This window comes from Maylandia zebra, linkage group LG18, assembly GCF_041146795.1.
Source record: "Maylandia zebra isolate NMK-2024a linkage group LG18, Mzebra_GT3a, whole genome shotgun sequence".
Classification (NCBI taxonomy): Eukaryota; Metazoa; Chordata; class Actinopteri; order Cichliformes; family Cichlidae; genus Maylandia; species Maylandia zebra.
In genome coordinates, this window is record NC_135184.1 from 794,236 (window position 1) to 821,706 (window position 27,471).

At 44.6% G+C, this 27,471-nt stretch overlaps 2 protein-coding genes across 3 annotated transcripts; both read right to left on the reverse strand.

Annotated features, from left to right (window-relative positions):
• Window positions 1–2,519: 2,519 nt before the first annotated feature.
• Window positions 2,520–27,214, reverse strand: LOC101468375 (uncharacterized). Of its 2 annotated transcripts, none has more exons than XM_076876716.1 (3): window positions 26,601–27,214; window positions 5,225–5,404; window positions 2,520–5,004 (listed from the first exon to the last, which is right to left on the reverse strand). In XM_076876716.1, the coding sequence occupies exons 2-3, from the start codon at window positions 5,394–5,396 to the stop codon at window positions 4,256–4,258; spliced, it is 921 nt and encodes a 306-aa protein (XP_076732831.1). In that variant the 5' UTR covers window positions 5,397–5,404; window positions 26,601–27,214; the 3' UTR covers window positions 2,520–4,255. The 2 variants fall into 2 exon arrangements, with proteins under 2 accessions (XP_076732831.1, XP_012780509.2); XM_012925055.2 differs by lacking the exon at window positions 26,601–27,214 and having other exon boundaries at window positions 2,520–4,123; window positions 4,239–5,004; window positions 5,225–5,628.
• Window positions 18,106–26,604, reverse strand: LOC143413495 (uncharacterized). The gene is made up of 3 exons (XM_076876685.1): window positions 26,395–26,604; window positions 25,316–25,603; window positions 18,106–22,178 (listed from the first exon to the last, which is right to left on the reverse strand). Exons 1-3 carry the CDS (start codon window positions 26,564–26,566, stop codon window positions 21,337–21,339), a joined length of 1,302 nt encoding a protein of 433 aa, XP_076732800.1. The 5' UTR covers window positions 26,567–26,604; the 3' UTR covers window positions 18,106–21,336.
• Window positions 27,215–27,471: the final 257 nt, after the last annotated feature.

The window sequence follows — 27,471 nt, forward strand, 5'->3', positions numbered from 1 at the left end:
AGTCCAGCAGGTGGAGACAAAGCCAAAGACTGTAGTGCAAAGATGAGAGGAGAGCGTGAGGAGCTGCTGCAGCGTTCTGCTGTAAAACCAGCCCCTGACCTGCACACACCGCTGCTGATGACCCCCAGAATAAACTGTAAGGTTTGTGTGTGACTGTGAGGGTGGAGGGGGCGGTGGTGCAGAAGGAGTCCGATTGAGCTGACTGAGCGAGGACAGCTGTGGATGAAGAACGAAGAGCCGGGCGCTGTTCGCTGAGCTGAGGGAGGAACAGCTGCCGTGCTGCGAGGCCCACAGTGACAGCAAAGCCACAGTCGCTGCACAAAAAGCTTGTCAGGAAGGAGACGCACAAACAGCTGGTGCTGAACATGCAGCAGCTCTTCATCTGCTCCAGCAGGTCCAAACACATCTAGTACAACTCCAGCTTCACTACAAGCACGCCTCCCTTCATACTGCACGAAAAGCACATTCTAGCCGCAGGTCGTCGAGTCTGCAGGATCCCCCACTGCACCGCGAGGCCTAGACTGTGATTTCAGAATCATCAGAATCGTGTTTATTGGCCAAGTATATGTGCAGACACATACAGGGAATTTGGTTCCGGTAGATGGTGGCTCTCAAGCACACACACACACACACACACACACACACACACACACACACACACACACACACGCTGTGTAAATCAACTATAAATAACGAATCTAAACTTATATACATAAAATACAGAAATGAATGAGGTGGAATGAATACTACAAAATGTACATAAGGTGCAGCTGCAGTCTGGCAGTGGGAGCAGTGTGACAGGTCAACTGTTAAGAAGGGACTTGTTGAGGTTGCAGCAGCTTCATTTACAGATTACTCAAACAAGCCGGCAGCTACGGTTATTTAACGATAATATTAAGAACTCTGCAGACGGTCGGAACAGCGAATGAGCTCGTGCGCACAAGCCTGAATACACCGGGAGGGTTGCATCAGGAAGACGTTTGACCCAGGATAACAACAACTGTCTCCATGGAAACTGTGCTACTGCTGGCCAAAGGGGGTGGGGCTGTGAGATGATTAATGTTATCAGTGTGCACGCCTCACAGGTTGGAGACAAGAAGAACAGGAAGTGTGAAGTAAGTGGGACAGGTGTGCAGCAAACACAGGAAAGGATGTGCAGCAGCTTTAAGGACACAGGTGGAAATGTACTCATGAATGATGAGAGGCTGCTGAGAAGGTGAAGGAGCATTTAAGGAGCTGATGAATGTAGAAAATAAAAGAGGAGGATTGATGGATGGAGGACAGTCAACGAATCAGGAAGTGCAGAGGATTAGGAAGGAGGAAGCGAGGGCAGCTGAGGATGAGCTACAGTAACTACAGAGAGTTAAACCACCATGAAGATATGGGAAAGAGCTGCTGTAGGTTAAGGGAGGTGACGGAGAAGTTCAGAGAAGGTGGATCAGAGAAAACAGATGATTGGCTGCTGAGAGAGGAGCTGTGGTCCTGCATGAGGGAGTCAGGAGGACGACATGTATGAGGACAGAGACGGTGAATCTGCAAGGACCAGAGGAAGTGAAGGTAGAGTTTAAATACCTCGGGTCAACCGTCCACAGCAGCAGAGGACAGAGATGTACAGTAAGTGCTCCATCCTCCCTCCTCACAGGGATTCAACTGCTGCTAACAGTCTGTGAACCAGGAGGAAGAGGAAGTGAGAGAAGTGAGACTCAAAGAGGAGACAGAGGGCGACATCATCCAGTAGGCGGGGCTCTCCTTCTGCACTGTGTTCAACCATTGTGTCAATAATAAGTGCTGCTGTGAAGAGAACAATTCTCAGACTGAATGTTGAACATCAGCTAGTTTCTCCTGTTGATTTAAACCTTGTTGTACAGATGGAACATTGGCTGTGGATTATTCTTGCTGCTCTTTTCTTTGGTGAGATACAAACATCAACATGTTTCCTCTGCTTAAATAAATGTGTGAGTCTGATTAATGGTGAGTTTTTAATCATGTTTATTGATCCATCTCTTCCTCTGCATGTTCTGTTCTTCCTCAGAGTGTAAAGGAGAAGACAAAGTGATCCAGGAACAAGGAGATGTCATTGCTGCTGAAGGAGACACAGTTACACTTGGATGTAGATATGAAACCAGTGATCCAGGCCCGACTTTATTCTGGTACAAACAGGATGGAAACAACAGCCCCAAATTCATCCTGAGCCGTGTTAGCAGGGATGATGGAAACACAGCAGACGAGTTCAAGGAGAGATTTTCATCCACACTGGATTCCAGCATCAGATCAGTTCCTCTGAAGATCCAGAAGCTTCAGCTGTCTGACTCTGCTGTGTACTACTGTGCTCTGCGGCCCACAGTGACAGGAAACAGCAAAACTCTGTACAAAAACCTTTGGAGCAAAGACAACAGAATACTCCACAACATCCACTAGAGGGAGCCACACACTGTTAAACCTCTGATTCTTGTGTCATTGGACTGATGACAAAGACAACAGAGAAATGAAGCAGTAAAGATCAGAGACAGAGACAGAGCTGCTGTGGAAGGAAACTTTATTTATAAAGATCCTTTCACATCGACACGTCAAACAGCTCGTACAGTTTGTTAGTGTCAGCTCTAAAGACGGAAACGTTTAAAAAGATGTGAACTGAAAACAAAGCATGCTTGAAACACAAACTTCAACATCTGACTTCAATCCAAAAATCACTGAGGACACAAACCAAACATCTTCCACTAAACGTTCAGGTGCAAACAGAGTGATGGAGGTAAAGAAGAAAACCTCGATGCAGGCGGAAGATCAGAGCTGCATCTTTCTCATATTTACACTGTTGCCTCTGATTCTACTGAAGCAGAGACGTCATCGAACATGTTTTCTTCCAGAGTCTCAAAGAAATCCTACAAAACAGCTTTTATAGAAAACAGAGTGTGAAACAGCTGCGAGGTTATCATCTATAATCTGTCTGAGCCTGCAGGTCCCCGATCGCCGTGGCGATGGTGGAGAGCCACGAGGCGGCGCTTCAGTCCCTGCTGACTGTGCTCAGTCACAGTCAGGGGGGTGCGCCCTCTCCTTTTTCAAATATCACTGAAATATCGAAGGTCACCTCAGCCCGTTTCATTTTCTCATGAAAGTTGGTTTCCTTGGAGACCACCTGGGCAACGTGGCGCGCGCCGCTGCCCGAGGAGGCGGGAGCAGCTCAGCCGCCTCTCATCACTCCAATAAAACTGCAGTTATGTATTCAGTGACACGTTATTTAGCTTTCACTGTGCGGTCTATTTTCATTTTTACTTCAGTCAACTAAAATTTTAGCTCAGCTCGAGTTTCTGCAGTTGAGGAAATGTTAGAACAGCCCTGCATGAACCCTTCAGGTCACCAACTGTCACACTCGTCAAACCCAGTAACATGAATTAAAGCCACGAGTGTTTCAACATGTCTGTGAAGGTTCTCGGTCATCCAGGTCATCCTAGTCTAAGAAAAGCGCCGGGACGCCTTTAAGACGTTTCATCCAAGAAGCCCAGTGGGAGTTTCCCCCCAAGAGGGACAATGACCCCCTGATGATAGTCCACCTAATCACATGGGCCATGGCGTGAAAGCGGGTGTGGGTCCCAATCAGCCAGGGTTTCAGGTGAGCTCACTGTGAAACCTGGCCCCACCCTATCATGTGACTTCCTGAGGTCAGATGGCCCAGGATGTGAGTGGGCGTTAAGGCGTCTGGGGAGGGATCTCCAAACTGGATTATAGATGGCAGAGAGTTGGTGTGGTAAGCCCCGCCCTCTGTCCTCTCTGTCCAAAATGTGAACATTGGCATCCTCAGAGAGTGACCTTTGACCTTTAGCTGCAGGTATACTGATGAGTCTTGTCCTGTAGGGCTTAAATCCGTGACTCTCCACCAGTTGCTCTTAGAACTGAAGAAGCTTCTCGGATTAAACGTCTTCAAGGCAACTTAAAGACGTCCAAAGGTTTCCTTTCAAAGCTCCTCAGATCAACGTTTAAACAGCTGCGTGTCGAACATCAGTGAAACGTCAGCACAGCTGCACAGTCGCCTCTCAGAAGAACAGCTTCACTTCCATCTCTTCATCATATCACAACTCACCACCTCTCATTCATACTAACAGAGTTCCAAGACTCGACGTGATGTTGTCTAGAAGAAGAAAAGTAAATTAATACATGAGCACGCCTCCCCCAAGTCAAACTGATCATGTGACCAACCTCACCGAGCGACTCCAACAAACTGAGTCTAAAAAGTGTGTTTGAACCTGAATGCATTCTTGGACTACGACTTCTCCCCCGTGTGAGTCTTCATGTGGCGTAACATGTGATTGCTCCGTGCGAACGTTTTCCCGCATGTTTTACAGGAATACGGCTTCTCGCCTGTGTGGATCCTCATGTGGACGTACAGATTCCCGCTCTGACTGAAGGTCTTTCCACACGTCAGGCAGGAGTACGACTTCTCCTTAGTGTGGATTATCATGTGGCGCAGCATGGTGCTCTTTTGAGTAAAGCTTCTCTGACATATTTTACAGGAATGCGGTTTCTCTCCTGTGTGGATTTTGCGATGCTCTTTGACTTGGCATTTTTTCTTGAAGGCTCTTCCACAAACATCACACTTTAAAGTCTTTTTACCTGCGTCAGAGTTCTTCTGACGCGCTAACATGCGAGCGTGTGCAGGATTGTTACAGTGAATTCGATATATAATTCTAGTCGGTCCCGAGTCTGCACTCCTGCCTCCTTCCTGATCCTGGCTCTCAGCTCCAGCAGAGCTGTGACAGAGGAGCTGCTCCTCGTCTCCTCCTGGTTCACTGTGCTCTCCTTCCTCAGCAGCAGTCACCATGAAGGTGTCCGTCTCCTCCTTCAGTCCCAGCTGCTCTCCCTGCTGACTGCTGCACAGTTCCTCCTGTTCCTCTTTAATCTGTGGAGCTTCTGGTTCCTCCTGCTCCACACTGGAGCTCCTCTCCTGGTTCCAGAGCTGCTGCTCAGCGAGAACCTCCTCCTCCTCCTTACAGACATGTTCCTGTGGGACGTCTGGTGGACAGAAACATAAATATGGCTCCTTTTAATCAGTAACGAGGCTCTGCAGTAAAAGCTAACTGGACTGGTTCCTGTGTCCTCTACCCGACACGCCGTCAAACAGCAGTTAGCTGCTGTGACAGCGGCCACATGCTGCTCACAGCGGAGGTTATAACTGTGTCAAACAGGGACTCCGTGATTTAAAGGCAGGTTTTAGATGAAGACACAGACTCACCTGCTGTGTGCAGCTTGATTTGGGGTTTCCAGGTGATATCCAGCAGTCTGCGCTGACGGTCGATCTCTTCCTCGTACTGGACGATCGTTTTTTCAAACTCCAAGAATATTTGTTCAGCAGCAGCAGTTAGTCGCTCGTTGATGAACTCTCTCAGATACTGAACTGAAGGCATCGTTGCTGCTGCAGCTCACACAACAACACACTCTCTGCTCACAAAACGGGGCTTCCGCCTCTTCTTTGTATACTTCCGCCTGGTGTCACACAGTCAAGTTCCGGCAGAAGAGCGCACTGAGCTTTGTTCCGCCTCTGCAGCTCCTTGCGCCTGCAGATTTGAGATCGGACGTGTTCTTCATGAGCAAAATACAGAAATACACACGAACAGAGTCATGAAACAATTCTAAAACAAAACAGAAAGTAAAAAACATTATTATGTAATAACATAAATGAAAAACATGTTAACAGTTGAGCAAACCTGACACACACATGGTCTTGATGGAGTCCATCTGTTACCACGATTATTAATCAAACCTAAGATCAATCATGAAATCTATGAAACGTGTTTGAGGCCCTGAAGGTCTCCAACATTCAGTTTTTCTCATTAAGTTATTGATGAAGAAATGTTTGTAATTTGAGCTCATGAAATGCTTTTCTTAAATGTAGACTTAGTATAAACGTTTGAATGTAACCTTATAAACAGTCTGCCAACTCTGAACCTGATCTGTGCCAACCTCAAACTGTTCAGTCAACTTAATCTGATTTATAGCATCAAATCACAACAGCTGTTTTTAGGCACTTTATATTGTAAAGTCAAGACAATAATACAGAGAAAACTCAACAATCAGATGACCCACTGTGGGAAAGCACTTTGGTGACAGTGGGTTTGATGTGAGAGGAGGAAGACAGGACAAAAGAAGCGAAGAAGAAACACTCAGTGCATCATGGGAATGCCGAGGAGAATATATTATATTAGTACATTATGTGGTCTGAGTTTGTGTGAGAGTGATCCCAGTGATGGTTACTCAGGCCCGGACTGGTGGTTGGTTCCAGATTTGGAACGTCCAAACCTCGCTTAACAGATAATCACACTTATGGACACGTTCTCTCCATATCAGACTGCCTTATCAACGGAGGGAAATGTACTAAACTGTGTGTGAAGCAGGCAGCGTTGGACCCAAACACAGACGCGTCGCGCAGGCAAAAAGTAAACTCAAAAGCAGCTTTACTGCTGAACACAAGGATTACAACATTAACTAATGTGGGACTACAAAACAAACCAGGCAGATTGCAGGACACACGGAGGACGGAGACGCTGACATGAATACACAGAAGGACAACGAGGACGTGAGAAGACACGAGGAACAGCTGACGTGAATTATTAACATGACGCCACAGGAGAAACATGGGCTGCGTCCCAATTCAGGGTCTGCACGCTTGAAGTACGCGCACTACGCGTACTACGTACGGTGCGTACTATGAGTACGAGAAGTGCGGAAGTGAGAGGCGTGTGAAATGGGACGGTCTAGCCTGCGTCGCGCTGTTCCGGTTGCCTAGCAACCATGATACTAACCGCGAGACACGTTACAGCTTTGTGTGACAGAAACTAAGGAGAAAAATGTTTTGTTGGTCATTCATTTTTGTCATGACATCACTTTGATTAGCTGAGTATCTGAGGCTGAGACCACAGGACTGTAAGTGTGTGTGTGTGTGTGTGTGTGTGTGTGTGTGTGTGTGTGTGTGTGTGTGTGTGTTACAGCAGTGAGCTTGAACTTGAAAGATTCAAGTTGCAGTTATTTATATTTCCTATCACCTTAAATCTTCACTCAAAAGTGTATGTACATATGTCTTATACATAAGACACAAATATTGTTCCTTCAGTATGTTGGCATTACTAAATTTGGCTCAATGCTTACATATGTAACGGAGCGGAAAGGCTGATTTTATTCCCACAGTGTCGTTTTTTTAAAGGAAGGAAACCTTCCTCCAAACGGACAGAGCAGTGGAGCCGCCAAGGGAAAGCACACGATTAAAAAAACTGTATAATTAAAATATAATTTATTATATTTAAATAGTTAAAAATGCAAAATGAATTAAACCAACCTTGGCCAAGGGGTAACACAATAAAAAGCAATAAAACACAACATCAACAGTCCAGTGGCATCCGCCACGATATAAAAGTCCAAACGGTGCAGAAACCAACAGGATTGTCGCCGTCCTGTCGGCCTCTTCATTCTGATGCCAACTAGAAAAAGGAGAGAGGGCCAGCGGCAGTCACCATTCTTAAATTCCACTGGAGGTTCGTCTTAGACGGGATGAATCGGGACTTACCCCAGATGGGCAAAGCTCCTAACTCCGCCCACCACTGTGTTGTGCTTCACACGCGTAGCCATAGACTCGCCGTCCCGGGGACATAAGGCGCCATCCCGCTGCCTCTCTATCCCCTGCCGTGGGCCTCTCTCGGCGAGGAGCTACCTCCCGTCAACACCAGCACAGACCTCTCCGCTCAGCTCCGATCACTCCCTCCAGTGCGCGGTCGTCCGCGATCTCTGGTCTCGTTCTCCTTTGCCGCACGCCTTAGCCAGCTGCCTATAGCCGGGCCTCTGTGCCGCTCTGCGCGGCCGTCGCCCACACCTGTTACCATGCCATGTCGCTCCTCCTCTCAAGCCTTCTCTCAAGCTTTTTCTCCCCCCTGTGCTCTATGGTCTGCCAGGCCCTCTTATTGGCCTCTCTGGAATCTCTCGCAGGTGTGATCAGTTTACTATCAGGTAGGGGCGGAGTCTTTACAGGACAGGTGTTCAATTTAAATAAGATAAAAACATGCAATAAAGCTCATACAAACAAACCCAATATACAATATTAAAATATTAAAACAGATAAAACATTGCAAAACATGCACAATAAAACTCTAAATAACTTGTCCCGTTTCACCCCGTGACACATACATGTGTAGAAAGCAAATGTAGGAGCTGTGATAACTGTGTCTGATAGAATGAAGAGTCGACTGATATATGAAATATTCCTTTATTGGGTGAGAAAATCAGACCATGTCATAACTGCTGTAAGTCACACAGAATAGATATCAGAGCCTTAAACAGGCTGACGTCTGCTAAATGGGTCAAACTGGGCAGAAAGTCTACAAACACATAACATCCTTATAGAATATGATGTAACACTATAGATCAACTTAGCTCTTATGACTGACTTTAATTATCCATAAATCATCACAGTCTCTGTAAGATTAAGGTCGACTATATATATATGTAAAGGCTTTAAAACCAAGTTAGTACAAACATCACTAACGTCACATAACTTTGCCGACATGTGGTCAACAGTAATGTTTAAATGTTCTTCATTATTAAACATTTGAACATCATATTCAGTACTTACTTTTAAAAGTTTACTCTTCAGCCGTATTATTCGGCAAAACTATCCACACCCGCCGCCGCGCTATGAATTGTGGGATATATGGGCCCATGAAGTGTCCACCGGACCACGCTTCAAATTTGGGGGTGATTCTGGGAAGATGGCGGAGTGAGCGGTCCAACTTGAGGGCTCCGAGGCTTTTCCTGAAAAGAACCTTCTTTATGTTTTGACTGCAGTCAAGTAAACCGGAGTTAGAAGCAGACTAGTTACTGTATCCTTCATCTCTAGAACTCAAAACCTTCCTCCCTGTGTTTCTCTCTGTCTTTCTCAATACTTTCCATACTTCCTAGTACGCGCCGTACGTAGTACGCAAACTGCGCGGACTAGGAAGCGTGCGGTCGCTGGATTGGGACATGACGCCATGACGGGGAAACAGAATGGAACACAAAGAGGGAAACGAGACACAAGGACTCACACAAGCACACAGAGGGAATCTAACAATCAAAATCTGAACAACAACCCAGGCACTATAGTATAAACTCCAGACTAACAGAGTGGATTTGTTAGGACATACACTGAACAAAAATATAAACGCAACACCTTTGTTACTGCTCCCATTCCCCATGGGATGGACGTAGAGACCTAAAATTCATTCCAGATACACAATATAACCATCCCTCCCAAACAGTGGTCACAAATCAGTCCAAATGTGTGGTAGTGGGCACATCTGCTATATTGAGATAATCCATCCCACCTCACAGGTGTGCCACATCAGGATGCTGATCTGACATCATGAGTAGTGTAGATCCAGTTTTACTGGATCTCAGTGCAGCATTTGATACAGTTGACCACAACATATTACTCAAACGACTGGAGAACTGGGCAGGTCTTTCAGGAACTGTACTAAACTGGTTCAAAACATACTTAGAAAACAGGAAATACTTTGTATCAATAGGTAACTTCACATCCGAGCAGACAAGTATCACATGTGGAGTTCCCCAAGGTTCCATCTTGGGACCCCTTCTGTTTAACATCTACATGCTCCCACTGGCACAGATTATAAACAACAACAAAATAAACTATCACAGCTATGCAGATGACACACAAATATATATCACAATGTCACCAGGAGACCGAGGCCCTGTACAGGCTCTTGGTAAATGCATTGAGGAAATCAATGACTGGTTGTGCCACAATTTTCTCCAGCTAAACAAAAACAAAACTGAGGTAATAGTCTTTGGCGCCAAAGAAAAACGATTACAGGTCACCAGAGAACTTCAATCTATACATCTAAAAACCACAAACCAGGCGAGAAATTTGGGTGTAGTGATGGATGCAGACCTAAACTTAGAAAAACACATTAAGACAATAACAAAGTCAGCTTACTATCACCTCAAGAATATTTCAAGGATAAAAGATCTGATGTCTCAACAGGACCTGGAAAAACTAGTCCATGCATTCATCTTTAGTAGGCTTGATTACTGTAACAGCATCTTTACAGGTCTACCTAAAAAATCAGTCAGACAACTACAGCTCATTCAGAACTCTGCTGCTCGAGTCCTCACTAAGACCAAAAAAGTGGACCACATCAGTCCAGCTCTGAGGTCCTTACACTGGCTGCCTGTCCGTCAGAGGATAGACTTTAAAGTTCTGATGCTGGCCTATAAAGCTCTGAATGGTTTAGGACCAAAATACATCAATGACCTCCTGACCCAGTATGAACCATCCAGATCCCTCAGGTCATCTGGATCCGGTCTTTTATCAGTTCCCAGAGTCAGAACCAGACACGGAGAAGCTGCATTCAGCTTTTATGCTCCTTATATCTGGAACAAACTCCCAGAAAGCCTCAGATCAGCTGAAACACTCAGTTTATTTAAATCCAGGTTGAAGACTCACCTGTTCTCAGCTGCATTTGAATAAAGCACCAAATCCACACTTTAAGCTTAAATTTCAAAACTTACATTTAACTACTGATTTTATCTATTGTTCTGATTTTATCTGTTTTGATTTTATATACTGTTGTTTGTTTGTTTGTTTGTTAAGTGGGTTTAGAGCTCTGGGTAGCTCCCCAGCTGGGTCTAGACTGGGTCTAGAGAGTATTTTAAATTCAGGGAATTTAAAATAGAAAGTAGCTCGTCCACAGAAGGACTGGTAGCTCCCCTTACGATAAGGGTTCAGATCGTGCGAACAGGTGTGAAATGTGTGTGTTTAGTTAGTTTGTTTGTTTGTTTTAATCAATTTTAAATCATGCTTTTTATTTGTTTTTGTTTCTAATGTCTCTGTAAAGCACTTTGAATCACCTTGTTGTTGAATTGTGCTATACAAATAAATTTGCCTTGCCTTGCCTTGCCTAGTGCACAGGTGTACCTCAGACTGCCCACAACAAAAGGCCACCCTGGAATGTGCAGTTTTTTGCGCTATTGGGGGTCTGGGGACCCAGAACCGGTCAGTATCTGGTGTGACCACCATTTGCCTCATGCAGTGCAACACATCGTCGCATGGAGTCTATCAGATTGTCAATTGTGGCCTGTGGAATGTTGGTCCACTCCACTTCAATGGCTGTGCGAGGTTGTCGGATATTCGTGGGAACTGGTACACGCTGTCGTATACGCCGGTCAAGCACATCCCGAACATGCTCAATGGGTGACATGTCCGGTGAGTATGCTGGCCATGCAAGAACTGGGACATTCTCAGCTGCCATCTGCCCTGAACAACGTGAACCATGATTCATCCGTGAAGCGCACACCTCTCCAACGTGCCAGACACCATCGAATGTGAGCATTTGCCCACACAAGTCTGTTACGGAGATGAGCTGGAGTCAGGTCAAGACCCCGATGAGGACGACGGGCATGCAGTTGAGCGTCCCTGAGACGGTTTCTGACAGTTTGTGCAGAAATTGTTTGGTTGTGCAAACCAATTGTTCCAGCAGCTGTCTGGGTGGCTGGTCTCAGACGATCTTGGAGGTGAACCTGCTGGATGTGGAGGTCCTGGGCTGGTGTGGTTACACGAGGTCTGCGGTTGTGAGGCCGGTTGGATGCGCTGCCATATTCTCTGAAACGCCTGTGGAGACGGCTTATGGTTGAGAAATGAACATTCAATGCACGGGCGACAGATCTGGTTGACATTCCTGCTGTCAGCATGCCAGTTGCACGCTCCCTCATTGTTTGTGGCATCTGTGGCATTTTGCTGTGAGACAAAACTGCACATTCCAGGGTGGCCTTTTGTTGTGGGCAGTCTGAGGTACACCTGTGCACTACTCATGATGTCAGATCAGCATCCTGATGTGGCACACCTGTGAGGTGGGATGGATTATCTCAATATGGCAGATGTGCCCACTACCACACATTTGGACTGATTTGTGACCACTGTTTGGGAGGGATGGTTATATTGTGTATCTGGAATGAATTTTAGGTCTCTACGTCCATCCCATGGGGAATGGGAGCAGTAACAAAGGTGTTGCGTTTATATTTTTGTTCAGTGTAAATTATAATAATGAAAAAACACAAGAAAACTCAAAACACTGGGAGAACTGACCCAGGACCAGCAGATCATCAGCTTTGCCTCTGAGTTTATCTGGAGGAAGAGTTCTCAGTGGGAAACATTTCGTCGCTCATCCAGGTGACTTCTTCAGTCTCAGCTGACTGCAGCTTTCCCCTGAAGGCCCCTGAAGGCCCTGAGTAAATGTGGTTATCCCAGCTGGACTTTTGTCAAAGCTGGGAAGGCGCCAAAAGAAAGCTCCAGCCGACCCAGGAGAGAAGGACAACCGCTGCCTAAGAGAAAACCTGTAGTGATCCCATATGTGTCAGAGTATCGGAGCAGCTGAGACACAATTTTTCTAAACACCAGGTCTCTGTGGCTTTCAAACCCCAAAACACGCTGCGCCAAAAACTGGTCCTCCCCAAGGATCGGGTCCCCGACACAAACAGAGTAACATAGTGTACGCTGTTAAGTGCAGGAGGACTGGCAGGATTTATACATCGGGGAAACCAAACAACCTCTGGCTACAACACAGCAGAGCCACCTCATCAGGACTCTGCAGTCTATGCACACCTACAGGCCAGTGGACACTCTTTCAATTATGAGGATGTAACATCCTGGACAGGGAGGAACGCTGGTTTGCGGGCGGAGTCAAGGAGGCCATTTACGTGAAAAGGGAAAGACCATCTCTGAATGGAGGAGGGGCCTAATGGTACAACTGTCACCGGCTGTATCCCAATTCAGGGTCTGCAGCCTTAAAGTACGCAGCCTCAACGATCCTCAAGGGCCGCGTACTCAAAGACCGCTAAGGCCGGAAGTGCGAGGCTTGTGAAATGGGACGGTCTAGCCTCCGTTGCGCTGCCCAGGTTGCCTAGCAACCATGATACTAACAGCTGGAAACGTGTCATACAGCTGTGTTTGACAGAGATGAAGGAGAAAATCTTTTGTTCATTTGTTTGTTTCTACATGATCTTTGATTATTCTCTGTAGGATTGAGCTCAGCTATTGAACGGCGTATATTTTAAAGTAAAGGCTTTAAAACCAAGTTAGTACAAACGTCACTAATGTCACATGACTTTGTCGACATGTGGCCAACAGGAATGTTTAATGTTCTTCATTATTAAATATTTGCACATAAATAAGTGACATAATATTCAGTACTTAGTTAAAGTTTACTCTTCGGCCGCCCCTCATCCGCCGTTTTTTTTCAGCAAAATTATCCACACCCACCGCCGCGCTATGCATTCTGGGATATGTTGGGCCACAAAGTCTACACCGCCACATCCTTAAAATTCAGGGAAATGAAGGACGCATTTGAGGGCCGCATTTCGAGCAGCCTTTGAATTGGGACAGCCTTCGGCGCGTCGCTGTGACGTAATCGGCCTTAAAATGCGGCCTTTAAGGCTGCAGACCCTGGATTGGGATACAGCCACCATCTTACATGCTGTGATTGCAGCCATTCCCCAACTCTCTGTGAATGGTGCTCATGGACACTGATCAATGGTTGTTGATCAGTGGTCATCACAATCTGCATATTAATGATCAAGAAACTGACCTCCCAGGCCGTTGTGTCAGGGGGCGGGTCTGTGACCCAGCGTTTTTAGTTTATGTGGTATTTTTGATTTCTTATGTTAATGTTTAGTTTGCGTGATGTTGTCAGTTTGGTTCAGTTATTTTGTATTTTTGATTACTTATGAAATAATGTTTTCTAGTTTTACTATTAGTTTGTCTTCGTTGAGTCTGAGTCTGGTTTATGTTTCTTGTGGGTCTCTGTGTTTATGAGTTGTTTCCTGTCTTCTGTCTTGTCTGTCTTGTCTTTAACGTGTGAGTTATGTCCGTGCCTTCGTCCCACTTATCTGTTTCCAGTTACCTCTCCTTGTGTTCCTGTCATGTGTTTCATGTCTACACGCTGCATTGTCTCGCCATGTTTCCTGTGTTAAACACTAACAAGGCTAAAGAGTGGTGCTGAGTGTGAAGCTGTCAGCAGGGGGAATAACACAGGGCTGTGAATGAGTCCTGTCACTGTGATCAGGCTCCTCCTTCTAATCCACCAACTTAGTGTTGATGAAGACTAAACAGAGAGATCACAGCTTCTTTATACTTGCTGTAGCTCACAGTTACTCTACACTGCAGATATGACGCCTCTGTTCATCTCAGTGCTGCTGGCTGCTATGTGCCTCGGTATGAACACAACTCTGTTTCTTTGATATCAACATTGACGTGATTCTTTAACAGCACACTGATACTGTTTGTTGGTGTTTTACAGAATGCAGAGCACAAAAAGACAACGTGCTGCAAGCAAAAGGAGAAGAGACTGCTGCTGCAGGAGGCACAGTGACACTTGACTGTCTCTATAACAGCAGCAGTTTATCAAATGATTATCTCTACTGGTACAAACAGGATGGAAACAACAGCCCCAAATTCATCCTGAGTCGCTTTAAAGTTGGTGAGGGGAAAAACGAGGCTGGAGACAGATTTTCATCCACACTGGATTCCAGCATCAGATCAGTTCCTCTGAAGATCCAGAAGCTTCAGCTGTCTGACTCTGCTGTGTACTACTGTGCTCTGCAGCCCACAGTGACAGGAAACAGCAAAACTCTGTACAAAAACCTTTGGAGCAAAGACAACAGAATACTCCACAACATCCACTAGAGGGAGCCACACACTGTTAAACCTCTGATTCTTGTGTCATTGGACTGATGACAAAGACAACAGAGAAATGAAGCAGTAAAGATCAGAGACAGAGACAGAGCTGCTGTGGAAGCACAAAACTATTTGATTGGCTGAGCTATTACACTGGCCCCGCCCACTGAACCTGAGCTCATCCAATGACATTATTTGTTGGTCATTGTGCTGCAGTGGAAGAACATTGTTCATGTGCTGTCTGTCTGGCTTTAATAACTCCAAAGACATGTTGCTGCACCTCTTTTTGCTTCTATCTCACATTATAGGTGAGTTTAAGAACAGGGATTAAAGTTTAGTTGAAGCTGCTGCATTAAGCAGATATACAGACTGCATTTCACTACTTTTCTTCTTTCTTTTTCCAGGACTAACAGCTGGAGACTCAATCACTCCTCAACAACCTGAAGTCACTGAAACAGAAGGAAAATCTGTCACACTCACATGTAGCTATGAGACAGATGCAGATGGTGTTGAGCTTCACTGGTACAGACATGATTCTGACCTTCAGGCTCCTCAGTTTATACTCTGGAAAGATGCAAGATCATGGAGTGCTGAATATATCCCTGATAAACGATATCGATCAGAAACATCAGATCGATCAACTGATCTGACCATAGCAGCCCTAACCCTGGCAGACACAGCTCTCTACTACTGTGCTCTACAAACACAGTGATACAAAGTGTAGAAGAGGCTGTACAAAAACCTGAACACAGATATCTGACTACTCTTCAAAGAGGAGGGAAGTGGTATTCAAAGCACAGCTTCATATCAGATGGATTCTGCTAATTCCTGTTTTATCAGAGTCACTGTGGTTACAGCTGCTAATGAAACACTGTGGGAGGATTCACATGAGCAGCAAATCCACATCAACCACAAACCAACTGCAGGAACGTTCAGACATGAAGACATTTTATTCCTTATTTAGTGATGATGTGTGTAAAAAGCATCAGAAGTCAAATAAAGTAACTAGTAATAAACTCCCAACATTGTTGGTGCATTAATGATGTTTTACAGCTGAAAGATTTACTTTGTTATTCTCACATTTTCTCCAGAAGGGTTTAAACTTTTCCTTATTTTGTAAGAATCACCTCTTTGTGTGATGTCATACATACAGTTTCTCCTCTGTGTTCTGATTGGACATTTACAGCAGACGTTGTTCCATAAAAATGTGGCACAAAAAGAAAAAGCTTGCTCCCCAATAATCTTTTTTCTGGCTTTAGGAACTCTTAGAAGGTCAGTATCCTGAGATCAGAGCACGGGAAGGAAAATAGAGGTGCAAAAGCTCAGAGAGATATGAAGGCGCCAAAACGTTTAAAGCCTTGTAGGTGAGCAACAGGACCTTAAAATCAGCTTGAACCTGACAATGAACCAGTGAAGAGATTTGAGTCCTGGGGTAATGCACTCACATTTCCCAGTTTTGGTTAAAATGTGAGCAGCTGCATTTTGTACCATCTGTAAACCTCTAAAACTTTTCTTGGTAACCCAGAAAGAAGAGCGTTACAATAATCAATGTAACACAAATGCATGCATAAGAACCTGTGCGGTGTCACGTGATAAAACCTGTCTGACTTTAGCAACGTTCCTTAGGTGATAACAGGTCCTTGTTGTTTATCCACGAGTTTCTCTGTGAATTTCCCATTACGTCGTAGCTACTCGGTGCTTGTTTGGAAGTTTAGGGGTTTTTTTCGCTGTAAAAAGAAGTTTTCTTCCCACGCACAGCGGACACAAATGTTTTTGTCACTTTTTATGGAATCAAACTCAAAGTAAGGTCAGTACTTCCACACTTTAAACGCTGCACGCTCATACTCTCTCTGCACTCGATATATGAACCACTGTTGATCTGCACACAGCTGTTGTCACTAACGGCGCACTCGCTTACGTCACTGTCATGAGACATTCTCACAAAAAAATCACGGTTTTAGTAACGCAGTAACGCAGCGTTCCTACGGGAAAGTAACGGTAATCTAATTACCGTTTTTGCAATAGTAATCCCTTACTTTGCTCGTTACTTGAAAAAAGTAATTGGATTACCCAACTCTGCTAGTGACCCTCGAGCTCCCAGCTAGCTATCGAGCTGGTGGGTAGCAGACGCCTCCGAAAACATCGAAGCACTTTTGCAAATATGTGATATCTTGATAAACCGAGCAGATATTTGATGTTTACACAACTACTTTCTCGCCTGAAAATATCTTAAAAGTTTATTTTGTGACCCAGAAAGATTAATAAGAGTAATATTAAAAACTTAGTAGCGGCCGCCATTGCTGGAAACTGGAGTTTGGCTGGGCCGCGCTATGAATTCTGGGATATGGTGGGCCACAAAGGACACACCTGACCCATCCTTCGAATTCGGGGAAAAGGGGGACGCATTTTTCGGAGCCTTTGCCGCGTCGCTGTGACGTAATCGGTCTACCAATGCGGCCTCAGGAGGATGCAGCCCATGAATTTGGACACCCTCATAAACTTTTCAGAACCGAGAGACAGCATGCCATGACACCCGGCGCCATCTTTAGCGGGAAAACACTGATTAGTACCTGTACATAAAATAATCAGCTGAAAACAATTTCAGTAACATCATCTTCACTGTAGCTTTCTCTCCACTACTGCACATCAAGTGAAACACACAAAAACACTCAAAGTTAAAGACTTAAAAGATGTGCTTCCATTCAAGGTCAAGCTCTCAACCAGCCTCCACCCACAGCTTATGTCTGTAAATGTTAAATGTTCACAATCGCACGTGAAACTTATCAGGACAAAACATTTATTAGTGGAAGAAAAGAAAATATGTCAAAATGAACCACAAACCAACTGTAGGAACGTTTAAACACAAAGAAACAAGAACAGTTATTAAATAAAGTCATTTAAAATGACTCATCAGATTAAGCTTATTGGATAAAATCTGTTGTTTTTTTTTTAGCAGGTTTATCTCTTTAAGGTCAAAAATGTTACATGAAGTGATAAATATAACCAGGAACTCACACGAGCCCATCAGCTGAGTGATGCTCTCCTTCAGATACGTTTGATGGAGCTCATCACTGTTCCAGCTGTAAATCTAATTGACTCTGCTGTGAGGCCCACAGTGACAGCAAACCCACAGAGATGCTCCACTGGAGGGCGACATCATCCAGTAGGCGGGGCTCTCCTTCTGCACTGTGTTCAACCATTGTGTCAATAATAAGTGCTGCTGTGAAGAGAACAATTCTCAGACTGAATGTTGAACATCAGCTAGTTTCTCCTGTTGATTTAAACCTTGTTGTACAGATGGAACATTGGCTGTGGATTATTCTTGCTGCTCTTTTCTTTGGTGAGATACAAACATCAACATGTTTCCTCTGCTTAAATAAATGTGTGAGTCTGATTAATGGTGAGTTTTTAATCATGTTTATTGATCCATCTCTTCCTCTGCATGTTCTGTTCTTCCTCAGAGTGTAAAGGAGAAGACAAAGTGATCCAGGAACAAGGAGATGTCATTGCTGCTGAAGGAGACACAGTTACACTTGACTGCAAATACGAAACAACTTCTGCATATGCATATTTGTTCTGGTACAAACAAGAAGTTAACAAATTTCCAAAATATGTTTTAAGACGTGACACAGCATGAGAGGACAACGATCAAGAGTTCCCAAAAAACAGATTTGATGCTGAAATCAACAAGACATCAGTTCCTCTGAAGATCCAGAAGCTTCAGCTGTCTGACTCTGCTGTGTACTACTGTGCTCTGCAGCCCACAGTGACAGGAAACAGCAAAACTCTGTACAAAAACCTTTGGAGCAAAGACAACAGAATACTCCACAACATCCACTAGAGGGAGCCACACACTGTTAAACCTCTGATTCTTGTGTCATTGGACTGATGACAAAGACAACAGAGAAATGAAGCAGTAAAGATCAGAGACAGAGACAGAGCTGCTGTGGAAGCACAGAACTGTTTGATTGGCTGATCCAATTAGTCCCATCACTTCTCTCTAGTCTAAAAGAAAAGTTGATGCAAACACAAAAATCATAGGACCCTGGAATGAAATGATATCAATGATACTGTCCTCTGTGCTCCAGGCCTGGTGCCTCAACAGAAGGATTGTAGACAGTAACTGCTCAGCGGACTTACAGGCCATTCCAATTAGGTGTAGGTGCTTCTGTCTACCTTGCGAGCTCACTGCAGCCATACTTACCATTGTTTACATCACCCCTGATGCTGAGGTGAGCTCAACACTCAATCACCTCCAACTTGTTATCAGCAGCGAGAGCACTCTGTTGTTGTCGGGGACTTTCATGAGGCATGTTTGAAATCTGCACTCCCCAAATTCCACCAACATGTTGAAGGTCCTACCAGGGGACAGGACCCTGGACCACGCTTGCAGAGCCACACCCCTCTCCCACCTGGGTGTCCTGGTCCTGCTCAGTGACCCAGTGTTTTATGTTGGTTATTATTAAGTCTTTTTGTCTTATTTTGAATCTCTAGTCTTTGGTTTCTGTCTGTGTTCCCTGTCAGACATATCCCCTTGTCAACTCCGTGTCTGTGTCGTTTCCTGTTTTACTTCTGTGTCCTACATCACTGCTCTGCTTTGCGTCCATTGTCTCGTTGTGTGTTCTAATCTTTGTGAGGAGAGAAACTGGAGAGAAGCTGCAGATGTCGGCCAGGACGTGCCCGTTGTCTCTGTGTGGATACAATCCAACAGGAAAGGACTGAAAGAAACAGCTGGAATCCAGATCTTCTTGACTTTATAGTCCCACATGTCAAAAATGTTCAGGGAACAAGACAAAACGTTCACTGTGCTGGCCTTGGTTGCTCCTCTGCTGTAACTTGCTCTGATTTCTACCTGTGGGCTCCGCGGGCCAAATCTAATCATTCCAAGAACCAGAGGCAGTGGCAGCTCCAAAAGGTCCCGGGTGCCTTCTTTTACACTTCTTTGCCGTTTTGCCTCCCCCACTCACTCCTCTGGACATGACAGCTTCTGAGATTACATCTGGTCTCATCCACTGTGACATCCGATCATTGCTGCTGACGTCTATCGACCGATGTCCAGCTTATCATCCTCTCTGAGTTTATTACATACAGGACTTAAAACAAAGCTTAAACTTTGAAATCACTTCATCTCATTTTCTTCTTTTTGATGTTTTACTTCACATAATTTGCCAAGAATTCAATCACACATGAAGGTTCAGTCAGATATGAATATTTTATGGACATAAATATTTAATTAATTAATTTATCATGAAGTCCGTCTCACATGAACAGATCTCTTTAATTCAGTTATGTAGGAACACTCTCTCACTCTTTCACTTCAGAACGATAAATCTAACTTTCTCTGAACACTACAGACCTCAGGACGCTCTGTGCTGTTTACATTGTTTTTGTTGCTCCCTCCTCAAACACATCTGGATAATGAGCAGAGTGAACATGTTTATGTGGTTCATAGTGATGCATGTCAGAGTTTACATGGATGAATGATGCTTGGATCTGTGAATACAATGTTGTACAGCAGTCCAGCTTCCTGTGGCTTAGTTCATCAGACTTTGGACCATTTCAGATCTTAAGCTCTCATTAGAGCTCTGAAACGCTGAACTGGACCCAGTTAAACATTAAAGCTTACAGTCCCAAAGTCTGATCACAGATTTGCTTTAGTCTGCAGCAAACAGATTCATTTTATTGTTTTTGTGTTTTTGTAATAGCTGCAATTCATCCATCCACACATCTTCTTCCACTTATCCGGGGCCGGGTGGCAGCGACAGCAGCCTAAGCAGAGAAGCCCAGACCTCCCCCAGCCAAGAGATACAGGCTACGTCCACACTAATGCGCTTTTGTTTTAAAACACATTGTTCACAGCCAATGTTCACATTTTGGACAGAGAGGACAGATGGTTTGAAAGAGGAGTGAAAGAAGCATCTATGGCCACTGTGAGCGACCATCTTTGAACAGAGGCGGGGCTTACGACACCAACTCTCTGCCATCTATAATCCAGTTTTGAGATCCTTCCCAGACGCCTTAACGCCCACTCACATCCTGGGCCATCTGATCTCAGGAATTCGCATGATAAGGTGGGGCCAGGTTTCACAATGAACTCACCCGAAACTCTGGCTGATTGGGACCCACACCCAGTTTCCCACCTTGGGTCAGGTGATTAGAGGATCATCAGGGGGTCCTTTTGTCCCTCTGTGGGGGGAAACTCCCACTAGGTTTATATCTGGGACTCTCCACCATTTGACCTTAGAACTGAAGAAGCTTCTCGGATGAGAGGTGAAACGTCTTCAAGCAACTTAAAGAAGTCCAGACGCTTTTCTTTGCAAGCTCCTTTGACTACGATGACCTGGATGACTGAGAACCTTCACAGACATTTAAAACACATTGTTTTCTCTCCATTTTGGCCTCCTGTCCACACTGAGACGGCGTGTTCACTGATGGAAAACGCAGCGTTTTGAAAACGCTCTTGAAAACGGTGCTTTCACGCCGCAGTGTGGACAGTGAAAACGGAGACTTTCTAAAACGATGAGCCGCAGCACCAGTCCATCGGTCGATCTCCCGCTCTCTTCTCCCGTCACAAGTTACCATGGTGATGTAGCCAGGTAAAAAAGAACACGTGTGATGAAAACGTCTGACCTTTACAACAACATGTGTGACTTTTTTACATGTGCCGAAAAAACATTACGATGTCTGAAAGCTTCCCCGCATGTTTCACAACGATATGGTTTCTCGCCTGTGTGAATTCTTATGTGATCTCTTAAATGAGAGTGACATCTGAACCATTTCCCACACGTTTTGCATTGATATGGTTTCACACCTGTGTGAATTCTGGTGTGCGTCACTAAATTACGATTACTTCCAAACTTTTTCCCACATGTTTTACAAGTATATGGCTTCACATCGGAGTGCGTTCTTAGGTGCTTCTTCAAAAAGCTGCTGCATCTGAACATTTTTCCACACACTGTACAAGCGAACGGTCTCTCACCTGTGTGGATTGAATAATGATCCTTCATTTGATAATTAAACTTGAAGGTTTTTCCACAAACATCACATTTTAAAGACTTACTACTTTTATCAAAGTTACAGTGACTCTCTGACATAGCGGGATTTTCTGCATTGTTGTGACTTTTGTGTCTTTCTCTACTTGATCTTGAATCTGCGTTCTTGTTTCCTCCCAGATCTTGACTGTCAGCTACAGCAAAGTTGTGAGTGAGGAGCTGCTCCCTGCCTGCTTCTGGTTCACTGTGCTCTCCTTCCTCAGCAGCAGTCACCATGAAGGTATCCGTCTCCTCCTTCAGTCCCAGCTGCTCTCCCTCCTGACTGCTGCACAGTTCCTCCTGTTCCTCTTTAATCTGTGGAGCTTCTGGTTCCTCCTGCTCCACACTGGAGCTCCTCTCCTGGTTCCAGAGCTGCTGCTCAGGGAGAACCTCCTCCTCCTCCTCCTCCTCCTCTTCCTCACAGACAGGCTGCTGTGGGACATCTGGAGGGACAGAAGGAGATAAGAAAAAGAAAATCATCTGAGTAACTATTACTAATAAAGTATAATAATAAAGGAGAATGGCCACAAATTCAGGCTGCGAGAGTGAATTGTCCCACTCCAGAATAAAGCTCATCAACAGAGGGACATCAGCAGTAAGGGCAGAGCGAGGATGAACTACCAGCTGCTGTAGAAAGGCTGAAATAAATATCCTGCAATGAGCTGATAAATAACCGGTGAGGTCTCAATGGATCCTAATCTGTAAGATGAGGGTTAAAAACTGAGAAGCTGAATAATTCACTGAACTAAGTAAAAATAAGTTGCTGACAAACGTTACTAAATGGAAGCAGGTGCAACAAATCAAACGTGAGTTACATCCAACATTCTCCAGCATGTTTATAATCACATCACAGGAAACAGAACTTTTGATCTTCTCGATTCATCTCCATAATGTTCATAACTGCTGTGATCCTTTGTTCATTACGTGCTGCGGGCTTTTGGGTGGCTCTCAGCACATTCTAGCTTTAGCTTCAACCACTTTGCCTTTGTTAGCTTCTTTTAAATGACCATAGGTTTTTTTATTAAGCATGTTTTCATGGACACGCCCTAATAGCTGAACTAAGGGGAAGTTTGCATCTTCACTCACAGTGAAAAGCTTCCAAGCTAACAGCATGTTAGCATGTGACAATTTGGCTAAACCACTGTCTATGGCCAACTGCAGCCCGCGGGCCATTTTTAATTGATTAATTAAATTTATAAATAGCATAGAATAAGGCCGCACTTCAACTTTTGCTTGAGTGTATTGCACTTCTTTGTTTTAACACCAGGGGAGCTGCTGTTGATCAAGGCTCCACCAAAAAGGACAATCACAGAAGAAATGTACCCCAAGTTACTAAACAGGTCAGAACCAAAGAAGCCAAAGGTAGAAAGTGAGTGCAGAAAATTTCAGACACGGTGGGAGAGTGAAGATTTCTTCAAAGAACTCAAGTGTGTCTGTTTGATCTGCACTGAGACTGTGGCAGTTATGAAAGAGGATAATGTGCGACGTCATTATGAAGCCAAACAGGCCTGTGCATCCGACACTGGTGCTGAGCCAGAGCAGACATTAACTCTCCTGCAGGGTCAGCAGCAGTATTTATCTCGTGCTCGAAAGGTCCAGGAAAAGGCTCCGATAGCCGCTATGAGGTCGCCCAACTCATCGCGAGACATGGCGAGCCTTTTTCAGATGGAGACCTCATAAAACACGGCCTCGTTAAAGTCACCGAAATAATGTGGAAAAAGTGCAGAACTTCAACAACGTCAGCGTGTCCAGAAATCCAGTCGTGCGACGCACTGAAGACTCGTCAGCCAACATTAAACTGCACCTGTCTGACAAAGCTGTGCTTTTGATTTTGACTCCATCGCATGCGATGAGAGCACCGACGCCACAGACGCCGCACAGCTGCTAATTGTTGCTGGGAGTGGACGAGAGCACGAGCGCCTTAGGTGAGTAAAAACTATATTCCACAGTAGCCGTGTGTTAGGTGCAGGTACACATGCTTCAAATATCAGTAATGCGCATCGATTCTGTCACTACTCTGCTTTTGTGCACCACTTTCTTACCTGCGTTTTCCTTGTTAACACACAGAGCACACACCGCTGTGCACAGCGCATGCAGTCAGCTGATCTCATCTGATGCACATCTGCTCCTTGATCAAGTGACATTTGTCCGGGTTTTTGGCACGAGTGGCGTCGGATCAGCACCGCAGCTGGACGGCCCGATTTACAAACCCAGCGCAGCTGATACTCACCAGAATAATCTGCTAAAATGATGCACTCCTGTTATTAAGCCCAGTTCAGTCTGTTAATGTTGATAACTGTTTCAAACGGACGTTAACAGGTGTGTTGCTGAGCCTAATAACTTAAATAACAAGCTTTATTTATTGCTTTTTCTCTGTGCTGTAAATCTTCAGTCCAAGAAGAAATCTGAGGCTGCTGTGAAAACGAGCTACCAAAGCTTTTTCTGGATAAATCAACAAAGATCCGTTTATGGAAAGATGGGATGAAGGCAGTTTTGTCTTTAATTATATTCAACAATATAACATATTTGACCACTTTTAAGTGATTTTTCTAACTTTAATACAGTAAAGTTAAGGTTATATACCTCATTTCTAGTAACTGGCCCCGCCCCTCCTATATTTTTATGTATGTTGGCGTCAGTGAAAACGTTTGGACACGCCTGGTTTAGGGCTGTTGATATAACCATATATATCGGACGACGATATAAAAACATGTCGTTTGTTTCGTGGTGTCGTAAAATAAACGCCCATTAAGTTGATTTTTAATTATGATTTTAGTGTTTCAATAGTAACCAAGTGAAAAGTGATGGAAAACCACCATCAGAGTTCAACAGTGATTCAATATCAGACTCTAACGCTGTTCCAACAGAACTGCCTGATGTTGATTTAACATTGTTTCAATGGATATGTGCTCTCGGGGCCGTCATGTCCCCTCATGTAAAATGTGCTGTTCTTCTTTAAACACAAACGTAAGTAACAGCTGATTAACATTAAAAATCTTTGAATTCGAAGGAAACCTTTCCTCCGGGAGCAGAAACAACATGCTGACACATGTGAACAGCTGAAGGCTGCTGCAGCATTGATCAAATTAGGTTTTTAATATCGATTCTCTTCCAAACCCCAGCAGTCCAGTGTTGATTTTAGGGGTCTGCAAAAATAAAATAGCAGCGTTCTAACGTCTCACCTGCTTGTTTTTACTCAATAAGCAGCGTGAGCTGTGCATACATGTATACGATTTTTATTAAGAGAGATTAAGCTTGTGTTTCCTTCATGAAGCTTATTAGACATTATGAAACAGATCAAGTGCTCAAAATACCTTTTTCATACATCTTTTTCTTAAAGAAATCTACTACGTCACGTGTAATTTCCATTGCAAATATTAATCACAGTTCAGCAGGGATGCAGTAAAAACTCTGTGTGATGTCATCAAGTACGCTGCTGCTCAGCTGTGGAATGATCGCGCTGTTTTCTCGCACTCTCGGGAAGTCCGGACTCCCGTGTGAACTTACGAAGTCTGGACTGGCTGCACGAGTATTGAGAAACGGCCCATGAGTAAAATTCCTCCCTCAGAGGGACACTCACCTGTCCTGTGCAGCTTGATTTGGGGTTTCCAGGTGATATCCAGCAGTCTGCGCTGACGCTCCATCTCTTCCTCGTACTGCACAGGATCATTATGAACTTCAGGCTCCTCCTTCAGTCCCAGCTGCTCTCCCTGCTGACTGCTGCACAGTTCCTCCTGTTCCTCTTTAATCTGTGGAGCTTCTGGTTCCTCCTGCTCCACACTGGAGCTCCTCTCCTGGTTCCAGAGCTGCTGCTCAGGGAGAACCTCCTCCTCCTCCTCCTCCTCACAGACCTGCTGCTGTGGGACGTCTGGAGGACAGAAGAAAGAAGTCACAACCACAGAAACATTAACAGGACTTTACAGCATGACTGCGTCGCTCGTGTGTGAGAGTAAAGCCGTCCAGTCAGCTGTAAGTCACTGATCTCAGATCTGCATTTATTCAGACGAACATCTGGAAGGTAAAGCCCCCTCAGCACAGCAGCAGCACCGCACTGCCACTACAGTTCATAAATTCAATATTAGGTGTCACTGTGCCGAGCTGCACATTAAACTCTGTGTCACTTCTTTCAGTCGCGTCCGTGACTCTGAACAACAACATGGTGGACTTTGTTGTTCTCACACGTGTGTAAATGTGACCACAGGAACCGTGCACGTGCTGTGTACCACTTTAGCTTTTATGTGACATCATCACAAAGGGCCCGGGCGACCACTCTGACGTCACTGATGGAGAAATAAAAAAGACGTATTGTTATGACGTTAACACTGAACTCTTTACAGCTCTGCAGAAGAAGAAAGGAAACCAAGGAAAAACCTTTTCAGGCTAGATTACTGAGTTTAGAAGGTGCACCTGAACGCACCATCAAACACACGTTTCACCGCCAAACAAAAAGTTTTTCAAACGATTCACAGGATTGAGTGATGGATCCAGGTCAGAGAAAAGCTCAAATCCAGGCTGATTTCAGCGCCTGCTGTTTGAATGCAGCGCAGCGCAGTCCTGTCCTCTGTTTGCTCTTTGTTAGCTCACATCTCCAAAAAGTCCTCACAATCAGAAACGTCCCGCAGAGCTGTGATCAGGATGCTCCCTCAGAGGGACACTCACCTGTCCTGTGCAGCTTGATTTGGGGTTTCCAGGTGATATCCAGCAGTCTGCGCTGACGGTCGATCTCTTCCTCGTACTGGACGATCGTTTTTTCAAACTCCAAGAATATTTGTTCAGCAGCAGCAGTTAGTCGCTTGTTGATGAACTCTCTCAGATACTGAACTGAAGGCATCGTTGCTGCCGCGGCTCACACACTCAGCTCACACACTCAGCTCACACACTCAGCTCACACACTCAGCTCACACAACAACAACAGTCTCTGGAAAGCTAACGCAATTTGCGCCTTTCCTTTGTTTACTTCCGCCTGGTGTCACGTGATTAACGCACCTCCCCCTCTCTCTTATTAATGAATGTAAAGTATTACAGAGAGCTCGGTGAGTCAGTGCAAAGCCGCTAACACCACAGTGATGTGCTGACTCTTTCGGTCCCACACTCCCGGCTCTGTTCACACACGCGCCTTTCCTTTCTTTATTTCCGCTTGGTGTCACACGGTTGTTGCGCCGGCAGAGGGCATTTACCTTTAACTGTTCCGCTGTCGAAGATTTCTCTGTTTCAAATCAATTTCCAGCTGAAATCAATTTTTTTCTACATCCACGGAAAACAAGAAAATCGCAGATATTCTCATTTGAATTTTAAGCTTTCTGGTTTGAAATGATCTGAATACGTTTCTTATATTGAACTTTAACATGATCCCTATAAAAAGAGTTACTGTTTGATCTGGTGAGCTCAGAACAAACAAACAAAAATGTGCTTTCTGATCAAAATATATAAAGTTTGATTAAAAACTTACAAAGTAATGCCAGAATAAGTTATTAATTATTATTATTGTTTGACTGGCCACAAATAAATTTTTATTATATTCAGTTGTTAAACATTTGGCATATTGTTTATTAAATTAGAACCTCTGGTGCTGGTTCTAATTTCAGCTAGGCCTTCAAGCTAGCTGTAGTTAAACCTTTACTCAAAAAGCATCTCTAGACCCAGCAGTCTTAGCTAATTATAGGCCAATCTCCAACCTTCCTTTCATATCAAAGATCTTTGAAAGAGTAGTTGTCAAACAGCTAACAGATCATCTGC

Excerpts from the sequence above, each read along its gene's own strand:
- LOC101468375 (XM_076876716.1), bottom strand. The coding sequence starts at position 5,396 with ATGCCTTCAGTTCAGTATCTGAGAGAGTTCATCAACGAGCGACTAACT. Across the intron at positions 5,005-5,224 it reads AATCAAGCTGCACACAGCAG|ACGTCCCACAGGAACATGTC; the intron begins GTGAGTCTGTGT and ends TCTGTCCACCAG.
- LOC143413495 (XM_076876685.1), bottom strand. The coding sequence starts at position 26,566 with ATGCCTTCAGTTCAGTATCTGAGAGAGTTCATCAACAAGCGACTAACT. Across the intron at positions 25,604-26,394 it reads AATCAAGCTGCACAGGACAG|ACGTCCCACAGCAGCAGGTC; the intron begins GTGAGTGTCCCT and ends TCTGTCCTCCAG. Across the intron at positions 22,179-25,315 it reads AATCAAGCTGCACAGGACAG|ATGTCCCACAGCAGCCTGTC; the intron begins GTGAGTGTCCCT and ends CTGTCCCTCCAG.